The 12,624-nt window shown below is 33.4% G+C and overlaps 1 protein-coding gene and 1 long non-coding RNA gene across 3 annotated transcripts; both read left to right on the top strand.

The window, feature by feature from the left end:
* The first annotated feature begins 2,752 nt into the window (after nucleotides 1-2,752).
* On the top strand, nucleotides 2,753-12,044 carry LOC149566344 (uncharacterized). Of its 2 annotated transcripts, none has more exons than XM_089819742.1 (3): nucleotides 2,753-3,307; nucleotides 11,170-11,284; nucleotides 11,589-12,044. In XM_089819742.1, the coding sequence occupies exons 1-3, from the start codon at nucleotides 2,936-2,938 to the stop codon at nucleotides 11,609-11,611; spliced, it is 510 nt and encodes a 169-aa protein (XP_089675868.1). In that variant the 5' UTR covers nucleotides 2,753-2,935; the 3' UTR covers nucleotides 11,612-12,044. The 2 variants fall into 2 exon arrangements, with proteins under 2 accessions (XP_089675868.1, XP_089675869.1); XM_089819743.1 differs by having other exon boundaries at nucleotides 11,502-12,044.
* LOC149566345 (uncharacterized) lies at nucleotides 9,860-10,839 on the top strand. Its single transcript, XR_016362157.1, has 2 exons — nucleotides 9,860-10,035; nucleotides 10,426-10,839. It is a non-coding gene; the product is annotated as an uncharacterized LOC149566345 (long non-coding RNA).
* Nucleotides 12,045-12,624: the final 580 nt, after the last annotated feature.

Here is a 12,624-nt window from a genome sequence, read left to right as displayed (position 1 = left end):
GTTTGTGAGCTACTATGTCTCTTCCCCTAAATGCCAATTTCTACTTTGAACTTTGAGCTATCTACGGGTGCATATGTAGCCAAGTTAAGTTGCATCGTGCCCTATTTTGTATGGTAATTAGGATTCCCCCGCGATTATCTTTCGATCAGCTCTTCCAATTAAGCGTATCGATGCTTAAATTGGCCTGAATAACTTTTGTACGTCATAGAATGTGCTGGCGAAAATAGACTACTGGAGGTACAAAGTGCTGGCTGTCTACCACTCAAGAGGGGCATCGGCTACGGTGCAACTTATTTGCACTGGCCAGCTACCCCAACTTCTGTGGCTGCCCCAACATCTCTGCCAAGTGATGGGACAAACATGTCAGGATTGATCGGATGAACATGTCAGAAAATAAATTTCTACTTTTAATCATATTTCGATACTTATATGTATTGTTTTATTCAAGTCATATATACTTATAAATATTTTTTCATCTTGAATGAGCAATATATTTCTAACTATAAAGTTTAGTATGAAACCATTTCATAATTTTTAATAAATTAATCATATTTTATATTTTGAATTTTGAATATGAAGAAATGTTTTTAGAATAAAATTTTGAAAGTAGAAAAAGATTAATTTCATAATTGAAATGAATTTAAATATTTTTGTAAAGATATTGTAGTTTATTTTTATTATAATAATAGACTTTATTATTAAATTTTATTTTGTGTCTTTATTTCAATAGTGGTACAATTAATAAAATATTGTTATTATTATTTTGAATATAGCATTCTAATCAACATTTAGAGTCATATTCTAATATTTTTTTGATCACATTTTACTATGAAATAAGTACATTGTTGAATTTTTTTAACATGTAGTTAAAAATGCACACCAATCATGTTTTTACTTAAAAGAATCTTTAAAAGAATTCTAAATACAAATAAAAAAATGCACATGAATGAAGAACTCAATAGTATAACCATCTAATTTTTATAATTCAATAAAGACTCTATACTTATGATTTTTTTACTAAATCATGTTTCACCATCAAAATATGAACTTACTCTTCAAGAGTAAAAGAATTCTAAACATAACCATGTTTTTACTTAAAAAATCTTAAAAATAATTCTAAACACAAATAGTATAACATGATTTAGTGTTGTACATTGACCAAATATGTAGCCTAAAGTTCAAATAATTTTTTTTAGCTTTTTTCTAATGTAGAATATTTTAATATTTTAATAAATAAAATTTGTAAGATTTCATTCGGAATGTTATAAATGAAGTAAAATTGCATAAAGTAAAATCATATTTTGATGGCAAAACATGATTTAGTAAAAATATGAACTTATTCTTCAAGAGTAAGTTCTTCATTGGTGTGCATTTTTTGATTTGTGTCAAGAATTCTTTTTAAGATTCTTTTAAGTAAAAAACATTATAATATTAAGTTCTTCATTGGTGTGCATTTTTTTATTTGTGTCTATAATTATTTTACTCTTGAAGAGTAAGTTCATATAATAAGAAGTATCTAGTGTTGTACATTTGCCAATATGTAGCCTAAAGTTCAAATAATTTTTTTAGTTTTTTTATAATGTAGAATATTTTAATAAATGAAAGACTGTATACTTATGTAGAATAGCATTCTACATATGTAGAATAGCATATTCAAAATAATAATAACAATATTTTATTAATTGTAAAATTATTTGAACTTTAGGCTACATATGAAAAATTCAAGCTAAGATAATTTTATCAAAAATTATCTTAAAATAAACTTATTTTCATATCAAATGCCTTATCCCACACATGATAATTTTTGATGTGCAATTGTTTATTTTAAGATAATTATTTAAGAGAGAAAGAATTATAGACATAACCATGTTTTTACTTAAAAAATCTTTAAAAGAATTCTAGACACAAATCAAAAAATGCACACCAATGAAGAGCTTACTCTTGAAGAATAAGTTCATATTTTTACTAAATCATGTTTCGCCATCAAATTATGATTTTACTTTATGTAATTTTACTTCATTTATAACATTTCGAATGGAATCTTACAAATTTTATTTATTAAAATTTTAAAATATTCTACATTAGAAAAAAGAAGTTCTTCATTGGTGTGCATTTTTTAAATTTGTGTCTAGAATTTTTTAAAAGATTTTTTAAGTAAAAACATGGTTGTGTCTAGAATTCTTTTACTCTTGAAGAGTAAGTTCATATTTTGATGGTGAAAAATGATTTAGTGAAAAAACCATAAGTATAGAGTCTTCATTGGATTATAAAAATTAGATGGTTATACTATTGAGTTCTTTATTCGTGTGCATTTTTTTATTTGTGTCTAGAATTCTTTTTAAGATTCTTTTAGGTAAAAACATGATTGGTGTGCATTTTTAACTACATGTTAAAAAAAATTCAACAATGTACTTATTTCATAGTAAAATGTGATTGTTGATTAGAATGCTATATTCAAAATTCAATAATAAAATCTATTATTATAATAAAAATAAACTACAATATTTAAAAAATAAAAAATAAAATTCATTTCAATTATGAAATTAATCTTTTTTCACTTTTAAAATTTTATTCTAAAAAAAATTCTTCATATTCAAAATTCAAACTATAAAATATGATGTAATTTATTAAAAATTCTGAGCACAGTAAACTTTATAGCTAAAACATATTTATGACTCATTCAAGTTAAAAAAACAACATATATAAGTAATGGGAATATGATTAAAAACAGAAATTGATTTGCTGACATGTTGTCCCATCAATCCTGACATGTCCGTCCCATCACTTGGCAGAGAAGTTGGGGCAGCGGCGGAAGTTGGGGCAGCCGGCCGTTGCCGGTGCCTCAAGAGGAGGAAAGACGAAGAGGTTGCGTTCTCGGAACAAGAGAGGTCGGGGATCATAAACTGCAAAAGGGTTTGTTTTTGCATACCAGTCGATGGCATCAGAAATGCAGAAACCATCAGCCAGTTCACTTGAGGAAAAAGTCTTAGCTAGAAGGGTTAAAAGAGGCGACTCTAAAGAGACGTGTAGAATTCCCCAGAAGGAGAAAGATACAGAGTCCGAAATGTCTGCCATTGATAAGTTGGCTGATATTGCTAAAGATAAGATTCAGGAGCTGACACTAGAAAATACCCAGTTGAAGCGTAATTTGGTTTCTTTTACCGAGAGGGTTCTTACAAATTTAAGGAATGGGCTCTGTGAACTACACAACTCATTGATAGATGTGCAGACATTCACTGAACTAGCAATGGGGTTACAAGACACAATAAGAGCGAAAGAAAAGGAGGCTGAAGACATGATTAGTAAGGTAAACTTTATCTATACCACTGTAAGTCCCTCCACTCCAATTGATATTCCAGTAATGAATGAATGCGAAGCTTATGCTTGTAAAGATATATTGAGAAATGTCTCTGCCTCCATCACAACCCTTAAGACTAGGCTTGAGCACATCAAACAGACTTTGGATGGTTGTTCAGGAAAGTTGGAGAAACAGGCTAAAGGTTTTGGTATTCCGAGTCTTAGAAACAGCGATGGGAAGTTTATAACCCTAGCTGAATTTAATGAAGTTGTAGATTCATTTGTGGCCAAGTTTGAGTCCAGGTTGCGAATTTCGGAGCGCCAACGTAATCAACAAGAACAAAAAATAAATTTAGTCGTGTTGGTGACTGCTCATGTGGAAAGGAGTGCACTTCTTCGGGAGTTCATCCAGGAAACGATTCAGCCATTGGTGAAGGAGTTGAACGAGACCAAAGTGCGAGTCGAGAGAAGGCTTCTTATTAACACTCTTCAGATCGAAGAGGATTATGTTTCATGTAAGAAGGCCGTTGAAGAAAAGCTTCCAGCAAAATCAAGAGTGGAGATGAGCTCTGGATATTATTAGCTTATCCATCCTAATCATTTTCTAGGGTTTTAAGCCAATTTGGTTGGTAGACTGTTTGATGATCTATGAACATACCCGAAACGTTTAAGCTATTTTATTGCTTATGTTATGAGTCGGAATGATTTTGCATTGTTATATGTAAATCTTTGTGTGTGTGGTTCATTTTACAAAGACTTGTAATTTATCTTGAATTATAAAGAATGCACGCTGTTGTACACAAACAAGGGCTGCATTGCAATTTCCTCCAAATGCCGGTAAGACAAATTTGACAATCAGGGTATGGATACTCTGATTTTTTTCTGATATTAGTTGTATACTGTTGACTTCTGATGTTGGACGCATGATAAATGCACTGTTGACTGTTAAAAAGTAAGGAACGATGCTAGACCATTTTTCTTCAGCATTATGCCTGCATACAGATGTTGAAATGTAAATCGTATGACTAATGTAATTGTTTAATTACTCCCACATATTAACAATTTGGATGGCTTGCAACTTTACTGATCATGGAAGCAAGCACTTTTACCCCTGCATATATAACATCCCAAGATAACTCGACCATGCTCCATCCCGTTTAGCCTATAGAACCTGCATTTTACTGTGAAGTAATTGGAGTAGTTCTGACCCACAGTTGCTCTATAAAACCATGCAGTCGCTAACAGTAATTCATCTTGCAAGAAATATTTATTATGTTTAAAGAAAGCCCGTAGTTCCTTAAGCACAGGATTCACGTTCATTTGTATTTGTATTAGAAAGAAATTAAACGAGAGCAAAGATTAAATACATGAGAACTGACATCGTATCCACCGAGTGACCTATAAATTTTTATTACATTAGTAATGCTCCTGTCACACTCTCCCCTGTATTTGTCAGCAAAGTCGGATAGCTGTAAAATAGTCCCAAATTGAACAAAACATTAGAATGCAGCATGAAATCTGATAATTTCGATACAATCAACGTGAAGAATATGCATTTGTTTGAATCCAGTCAAACCTATGTAGCATGACTGAGACACCCATTAAAGTAAGCAGGATTGGAGTCCTTGAAAATTGGTAGCAGCCATAGCAGGAGCTGTTTCTCCTGTAGGATCCGATTCAGGGTTGTTGATATCAATCTTATATGCCCGTCTAGGGTTGTCAAATAATACCTATAGAGAACTCAACTTCAAAGAGTAATGATAGGCATATTTCTTTTCTATTAAAAATTTAAAACTCAATTGCCAGAGCTTTATAAATAAAACTCCACAACCTAAATTTATGTGAGAAAAGACTCAAGAGTAGGCTATCTAGTATAACAATCAAATTGCATAACTATGTAGCAATGAATGTGCATTGATCATGCTATAGAATTTTCTCCCTTGCATTATCTCTGTCTTAAAAAACTGCATGTGCTAAGACTCGTGTACATAACCCAAAAGGAACCAAAAAGATCCACGATCCACAATCATGGACTGCAAGTAGCTCAATAGCAAGAAAGCAAATTAGGTTCTAGTTGCTGTCTTAAGTTGCTTAAATTTTGAATAAAGAAAGAGAAATTATCATCAAACTTTTCATCCATGTCATAAAAATTTGGTCAGGCTAAAATTCAAAAAGAGCATGATAAAGAGCCACTAGTTTCTAGTTCGGAACCTCGACTCTTTAAATCTGTAATGATATTAGATAGATTTAAAAACCAAAATGATCTATGCAAAATGTACAAGCATAAACATTGCATATGAACAATTTTGCAATTTTTTAATAAGAAATGTATGATCGTGTAATGCAATGATTGACAAACATGCACAAAATTGTTTTGTTGAGAAGGGCGTGCAAGCTTTAAGCTAGCCACTTGAGACAAGAGACATTGTCTAGACTCTAATGGGAAAGGCTTCCAAAACTTTGAAACAACTGCAATTGACAGGTTTTAATTGCATTTCGGCAACCTCTGTATGTGCTTCTACAATAATTGCATTTCATGGCTTCAAATAGGGGCTAGAGTGAAAATTGCTTATGATTGTCTCTAGCTCAAGCTACAGTTCATTAGCTTTCAACCTGGTAACAAGAATCAGGTTGTGAAATATCTGGTTCACCGGAACCAGGCAAGTGTCTTTGCTCTTGGTCGGAATAATGGCTATATATGCTGTGGTTGAAAGGTGACAGCAAGGAAGGTTGAATTATTGGCAGTTGGATCACCTCCCATGGTTTCCATGGGTGCAATGATTAAAGCTTGCTCTTTGCCACCTCTGAATGAAGATGAACTGCTGATAGGCTATTGGCGAACTGTACACTGCCATTTGATCCTTTAGTAATGGGATCCTCTTGTCAGTTTCACAACTAGTCAGTGCTAGTTTTGTCATGCTATTCTTTATAGAAGGAACCGTGATTGGATATTTCCAAACAACATACGAGGCGAGCTCTGATTTGTGTGTCTAATTTATCTATATGATTAGTCCCTAGCCTGTAATACCCTTCATTCTGCCAAGTTTTCACTTTTTCTATGTTTGGGACTCTTTGGGCATCCCTTAGGTAAAAATAACAGGGTATTCCACGAGTGATGACCCTAAAGCCAATAAATAATGATGGACGATGCATTGCACTCAAAGATTCTATTTCAGGCATGCATAAAAACATGTTTTACATGGCATTGCTCAATATATCTAAGCAATCTAAATTCTATAGGATACTGATTTCATTGATTTTTTTTTTTTCTATTGAGTATAATGTAATAACAACATTTACAATGATTAGTTTGTAGCAACCCAAAGGTTACACCACCACAAAAACTGTAAATGGTATCATGAGATACAGATTACTAGACCATGACAAATACAGATATAACAATGCGGAACAACTAGAATAGTACCAAAAAGATCTAGAACTATTTAAACTTCATTATTCCTGAGATTAACTCAGGCTGTCCGGCCTTTGTTTTCCTTCATTGATTTTAATATCTTATCATTCTGAATGTATTTTCTGTAGTTATATAGAATAGTGTTCCAACTCAGACACAAAAATTATACATTTGATATGGAGTTGCTAAACTTATTTTTTCCCCTTTAGTACCCATTGATGGGTTTCTGAAAGTGCAATTCATGGTATAGGTCATTGATTGAAGCCATTAGGCACTGACAGCTATAGCAAGTGTGGTACATAGACATTTTTTGAGTCCTATTATTTTCTCAACTTTTACAACTGTAAGATTTTTACCTTTGATGGAATAGATCCTTTGTAATCTTATCTGTGTATTAGATTACTACCATTTATGCATATTACATGAATTCTAGAGAAAGTAATCTAGCATTCAAGTGTTCAGATACTCTTACAATTTCGGTTTTGGATAATAAATTTTACTATGAAAAGCATCATTTAACTATAAGAAGTCTGTCTTTACTAGCCTTGGTAGGTTCATGACCTTTATTTTATAAGAATTCATCGAACATTTGACCAAAGTTTTAATCTTAGTTACCGATTCTCTGCTGAAATGGCCGGATGCTGGTTCTGATGCGTCCGGATGCTGCACGGATTCTCCCTGAAAGCGCATCCTGGGACTGTGGGTTCTTGGTGGATGCACTGCAGCGCATCCAGCAAGAATCCACAGGTCCAGGATGTGCTTCCTAGGAGAATCTGGGAAGTGCCCGGGCCCATCTAGAAAGCACGTGCAGCCAAAATGCCTTTTAGATGTCAATTTTAGCATATATTTAATTGATGATGATGAGAATGTGGATTTTTTTGAGAATCTTTATGATTCTGAATGACTGAATTTGATTATTGAATTTGAAGTTGAACTATCAATGGTGAAGCATCATGCTATGGAATGGTTTATTTTTGTATATTTCTTGCATTTCTCATAAATTTTAGTATATATATATATATATGGACACACCCAAACACATCCAAAATCCCAAAAAGAAAAATTCCGTGCATCAGCACCCTGCACCCACATCCGAATCAGCATCAGCATCGGTAACTCAGGTTTTAATTGCTTAGTTAATGATTAATCAAACTTATAGATTGCATATGGTGAAAGTAGGAATGATTTTTTGTTACATCAATCAAACTTATAGATTGCATATGGTGAAAGTAGAAATGATCTTTTTTTTACATCAACACTTTAACAATAGTTTTGATAGATGTGCAGCAATCAGACAATCACTGAGTAAAACACACTCAAAACATAAAGTTTCATAACTTCTAATACACCACCAGTTGCATATAAAATTTTAGTAGAACATAATCAAAAAATATTTTTTCTTAACTTCAAATACCCCACCAGTTGCAAAAAATTGCATGTTGTAGTTAAATTCGTTTGCAGTATTAAATTAAGCAAGGTAAATTGTGCTACCATGTATGGTTAAGAATTTAGCGCATCCTCTAATTCCTGGGAACCTGTTTTAAATTAAGTCCAATTCTTATCTATATACCAATAGAAAGGATGTGGATTTATTCCCTAAACGAATCGAGCGATTATTGTCCAATGAAAAAGTAATATGGAATATTATTATTTACAGGTACTGTTACATCTGACCTCTTTTCATTTTATTCCACCACTCATGAGTACAACTTTGGAAGTATATGAGGGGCATGGCAAGTTAACACAGTTTGTTGCAGGGTTTGATGATTAGTAGGATGGAACCAAGGCTTCATTAACCTAAAAGAGTTGATTGAAGACTATGCATAAATAGGACAACAAAGTATTTTTATATTAAATTGGGTTGAATTTTAAATAACTAACAAGGTAGAATAATATACACAAAAAGCTCAGCAGAAACATTTGGCAACTATATTAGGTTTGAACTTGGCATTGCTATCTGCAAGAATCTATCGCGAAGTATCGAGAAGGGAAAACAAATTAGGCTAAGCACAAGCCTCGAACAGTCTTGAATCTTTATACCACAAAATAGCAAATCAAATTCCACAGCAGTATCAAGTGAATTCTTCAAAAACTGATGTTTTTGCTGCACTATTTGGTATTAGTAGCTGTCTCAAAACCCATGCAGAAGATGAAATGTGAACTCAAACCAAAATCTCATCTCGAATTCTTCAAATCTAATTTCTCCTCAATTTCTGATTTGTGGGTGGCATTTTGCTGGGCTTTTTCGACTTCACTATTAAAAATTGGGGGAAAAAATAATCTAGTGAATGAGTAACAAGCGGGGAAAAATATCATGCATATTGTCAAAGTTTTATTTGAAGGGTTTTTGTTATTAGCTCTTAGTTTCTTAATTTGAAATCGTGGTAGGTAACAAGAAAATGGTGATCTGTTCTTTTTTAAATTGATTTTCTCTGTTGATTTTCATATTTTCTGATTGGAGGTTCATATTTTCACCGGTTGTTTTATTTATTTTTCATTTCCAAATTGTTTTGAAAGTGAGCCAGATGGGAAATTATGTCTTATGCCAAGGTTTAATTTTTTCTTTGTTTCCTAAGTGCGTTGAATTACATCTAATTGCATATTGGCAGGATAGGATTGGGGACGAAATACACAGGTTCCACAGCCTGCTAGTCTCTTTCTATACTACTACTAGCAGTCCATCTTACTGTTGCCAAAAGAACAGTCTCACATGATCCAAAGAAGGTTTTCCAGATTTTGCATTTGTAGAGTTTTCTGAGTTTGTGTAAAATTTGCTTATGATTTATGGAGTGTAACAGAGGCACTGGGGGATGTCAGGATGTAGGGACATGTTTCCACGATGGGAAAAGGGCTTCAATTTGGGGACGGTGGAGGAGGGGTGGTGGTGGGCGTGCTGTAATATACTATACATATAGTACTTGCAATGCTAGTAATGAAACGATGTATAATAGTATAAGAACCAATAAATTCTAATACCAAATATTTGAATATAAGAAAATTGCAAGTTGAATATCAAAACAAGTACAAAATCAGTTAAATACATTCATAAGTATGTATATGTAGTGTATGTGTAGCACTGACCTCTATGATAGCCAGTAAACCCCCTTTCTATCGCAAGTTCTTTAGCTGCAACTTTTTCTTGCAGAAACACCTGGTGACAAGATGGTGGCGCAAAGGTGGTGGTGGGGCACATGGGTGCGTGGGGTATTTTTTGGAGGGTGGGAGGGGCGACGAGACCCCGTGTTACACTGGATTTATGTTAATAGCATTTGCTAGAATTATTTGCTTTGTTCAGAGAAAACACAGGCAATGGAGGCTATTTATGGGTACGACTCTCATCTCTGTGTCTGCTTTCCTCCAATCTCTATAGTCCATGCTTTACATGCCAGTAAGTCAGAACAGGTTTTCTTTGGATATATGGGGTTTTAAATAATTAAAGAAATTAGTGATTAAAAATTGAATGATACAGAGGCCCCCATGTAGCTTCAATAGGAAGTGAGATAACTTTGACTTCAGAATTAAGGTTTCAAACAATTTTTTCAGTTCAGAATATGGAAACTAATTGTATCTAAACGATCCCAGTTCCTTGCTAGATTTTGTCCTTAGTCTGAAAAGAAAATTGCAGTAGCTATGATTAGTTGCTTCACTTCTCATTCTTTTGCATCGATGTAATTTTCATTGAATTGATTATTGAATAGGCCCATCTATTCTTTTAGGTACAGGTAAATCTCAACAATGCAAGGCATCGAATAAGTTTGTTCAATTGAGCAAATTTAGAAGTTCCACATATTATTGGCCGATGCCAACTCGAAGAATGAATCCACACGGGGTCTCTTCCTTCCCTTTATCATGACATGGTTTGTATGCTAAGCAATCAAACAATCCCTATCAATCAAGTGCTCTCACATAATTAAAAAAACCTTAATCACTAGTGGTTGCTGATGATAGCATTTGAAAATAATGGTATATGCGCTTCCAGAAGATAAGATTCAATGCAACTTCTAGTTAATCAACGTTTTATTAACTATAGCGCAGGGACCTGGGCCTGCACTCACATAGCATTCCTTGTTGTTTTCAAAATTCTTGTTTCTTAAAATATATTAATAATTATTGCATAGTTAAGAGGTTTAGCTCCTGTTGCTGGATTGTCTCCCGTGTTCCTTTGTTGTTGAGAATAACTGTAAAAATGCTGCATGACTTCGGCACATCAAATAACTGAGACTTGATAACATGTACTCCATCTGTACTGTTCATTTTCTAATATATAAATATTTAAAATACTTTCATCTATCTCACATGCAATCTGCGGTTGAAAGACGACTTTGCATCTTGCCTTTCAAATGTGTTATCAGCTAAGAGTATTGTTTTAGGGCATCTTTTTAGCTTACTACTAAATGAAAGCAAAGATTTGGTTTCATTAAATGCACAATCTATTAAAATACTCGGTCATGTTTTTTCAGGTTTTGCCCAATAACATGGCTGGATTGAGTTGTGAAAAGAATACTTACAGAATTCCAACTGAATTGGTTAGCTTAGCATGTATTAGACAGAACAAATCTCGTATATTTGTACAAGGTATGTAGTCCAACTGCATCTCAGCTATTGTTTAAATTCAAGCATCCATTAAACAAACAACATAAAAGAAAATGATTAATGGACTAAATATATGTCAATGAAATTGTACCTCTATTTGCTACCTTATGGTAACAGTTCGGTACCAATTCCATAACAAAAGTTTGAGGCAGTGCATAATACAAACATAAAAATCACTCATCTCTAAATATGTGTGCAGTGTGCAGCTCCAAAGATTAACAATTTTAAAGCACTGAAAGCCTGACATACTCTTATCTGTTTGCTTGTTCTTGCCATTCTTTCCCAGTGAAATCATGGCAAAAGCGATGAAATGTCATTGCAGAGTGTTTCTCCTTAAAGGTAGTCTGTAATGTAGACATGTAAAATGAAATGAACGAGGAGCACAAAGGCAGAATAACGGTTTTAGGCAAGGACTTTGAGGTTAATGAAATATTGGACATAGGTTGTCAGCAATGTTGGCAGTTGAATTACACTGGTTTTCAGCTGGAAACTGTGAAACCCACATGCATTTGAGATTGTTTTGTGATCTCTGCTCAGGTTGGACTAATCCACTTCAATGTATGCCTTTTAATAATCATTTGAAGGATTACCTATTTAAAATATTGACCATGCACGTTTCAAGGTTAATACATATTTCTTAATCATAAAAATGGTTTTCAGTTAAGAACTCCCACAAACCACAACTGTTTTCAGTATGTAAATATATTATATTTGTGGAATGAAGACATCAGCTTCTCTGTTATGTACGTTGGTAATCATGGCCTAATTTCTTGTTCTGTTTGTATAAATATGTACATCTATAAAAATATTAGAACATAGCTATATTAAAGGTTATGACAGTATTCATGTTTAGAAATATTAGACATAAATCGTCCTCGTAACAATAACTTCATCTTTATACTTAGCCAGTGGGCCAGATCATCAAATTTACAACTATCGCCATATACAAATTTTCTGACACCATGTAGAAATGATCACATTTTGGGTCAAGTATGTTCCTAACAATAGCCACATCTTTGCTTTCAGTCTGTCGGATGTCCCAATCATCATAATTATAACTTTTTCATGCGTACTTGTAAAATTTCGCAATTAAATCTGCAAATCAGAGCTTGCGGAAATGATACAAGAATAAATTATAGGTACAGAAAATCAGAGTCCAAAGAATGGAGTTTACAGTCTTTGTTATTCTCACACCATACCCCTACTTTAACTGGAAGCCAAAGATTCTGCTTCAGCTTAGAAATAGAGGCCTCTGTCGTATAGTTATGAATACAAAGGTTGAACCCAATTCAGTGGTTGAAAAGTCCAAATGTTTCAACTGC

Source organism: Cupressus sempervirens, chromosome 3, assembly GCF_028749045.1.
Source record: "Cupressus sempervirens isolate cs-2001-9-10 chromosome 3, ASM2874904v1, whole genome shotgun sequence".
In the NCBI taxonomy this organism is placed as follows: domain Eukaryota; kingdom Viridiplantae; phylum Streptophyta; class Pinopsida; order Cupressales; family Cupressaceae; genus Cupressus; species Cupressus sempervirens.
This window is presented reverse-complemented; position numbering and strand designations above follow the sequence as displayed.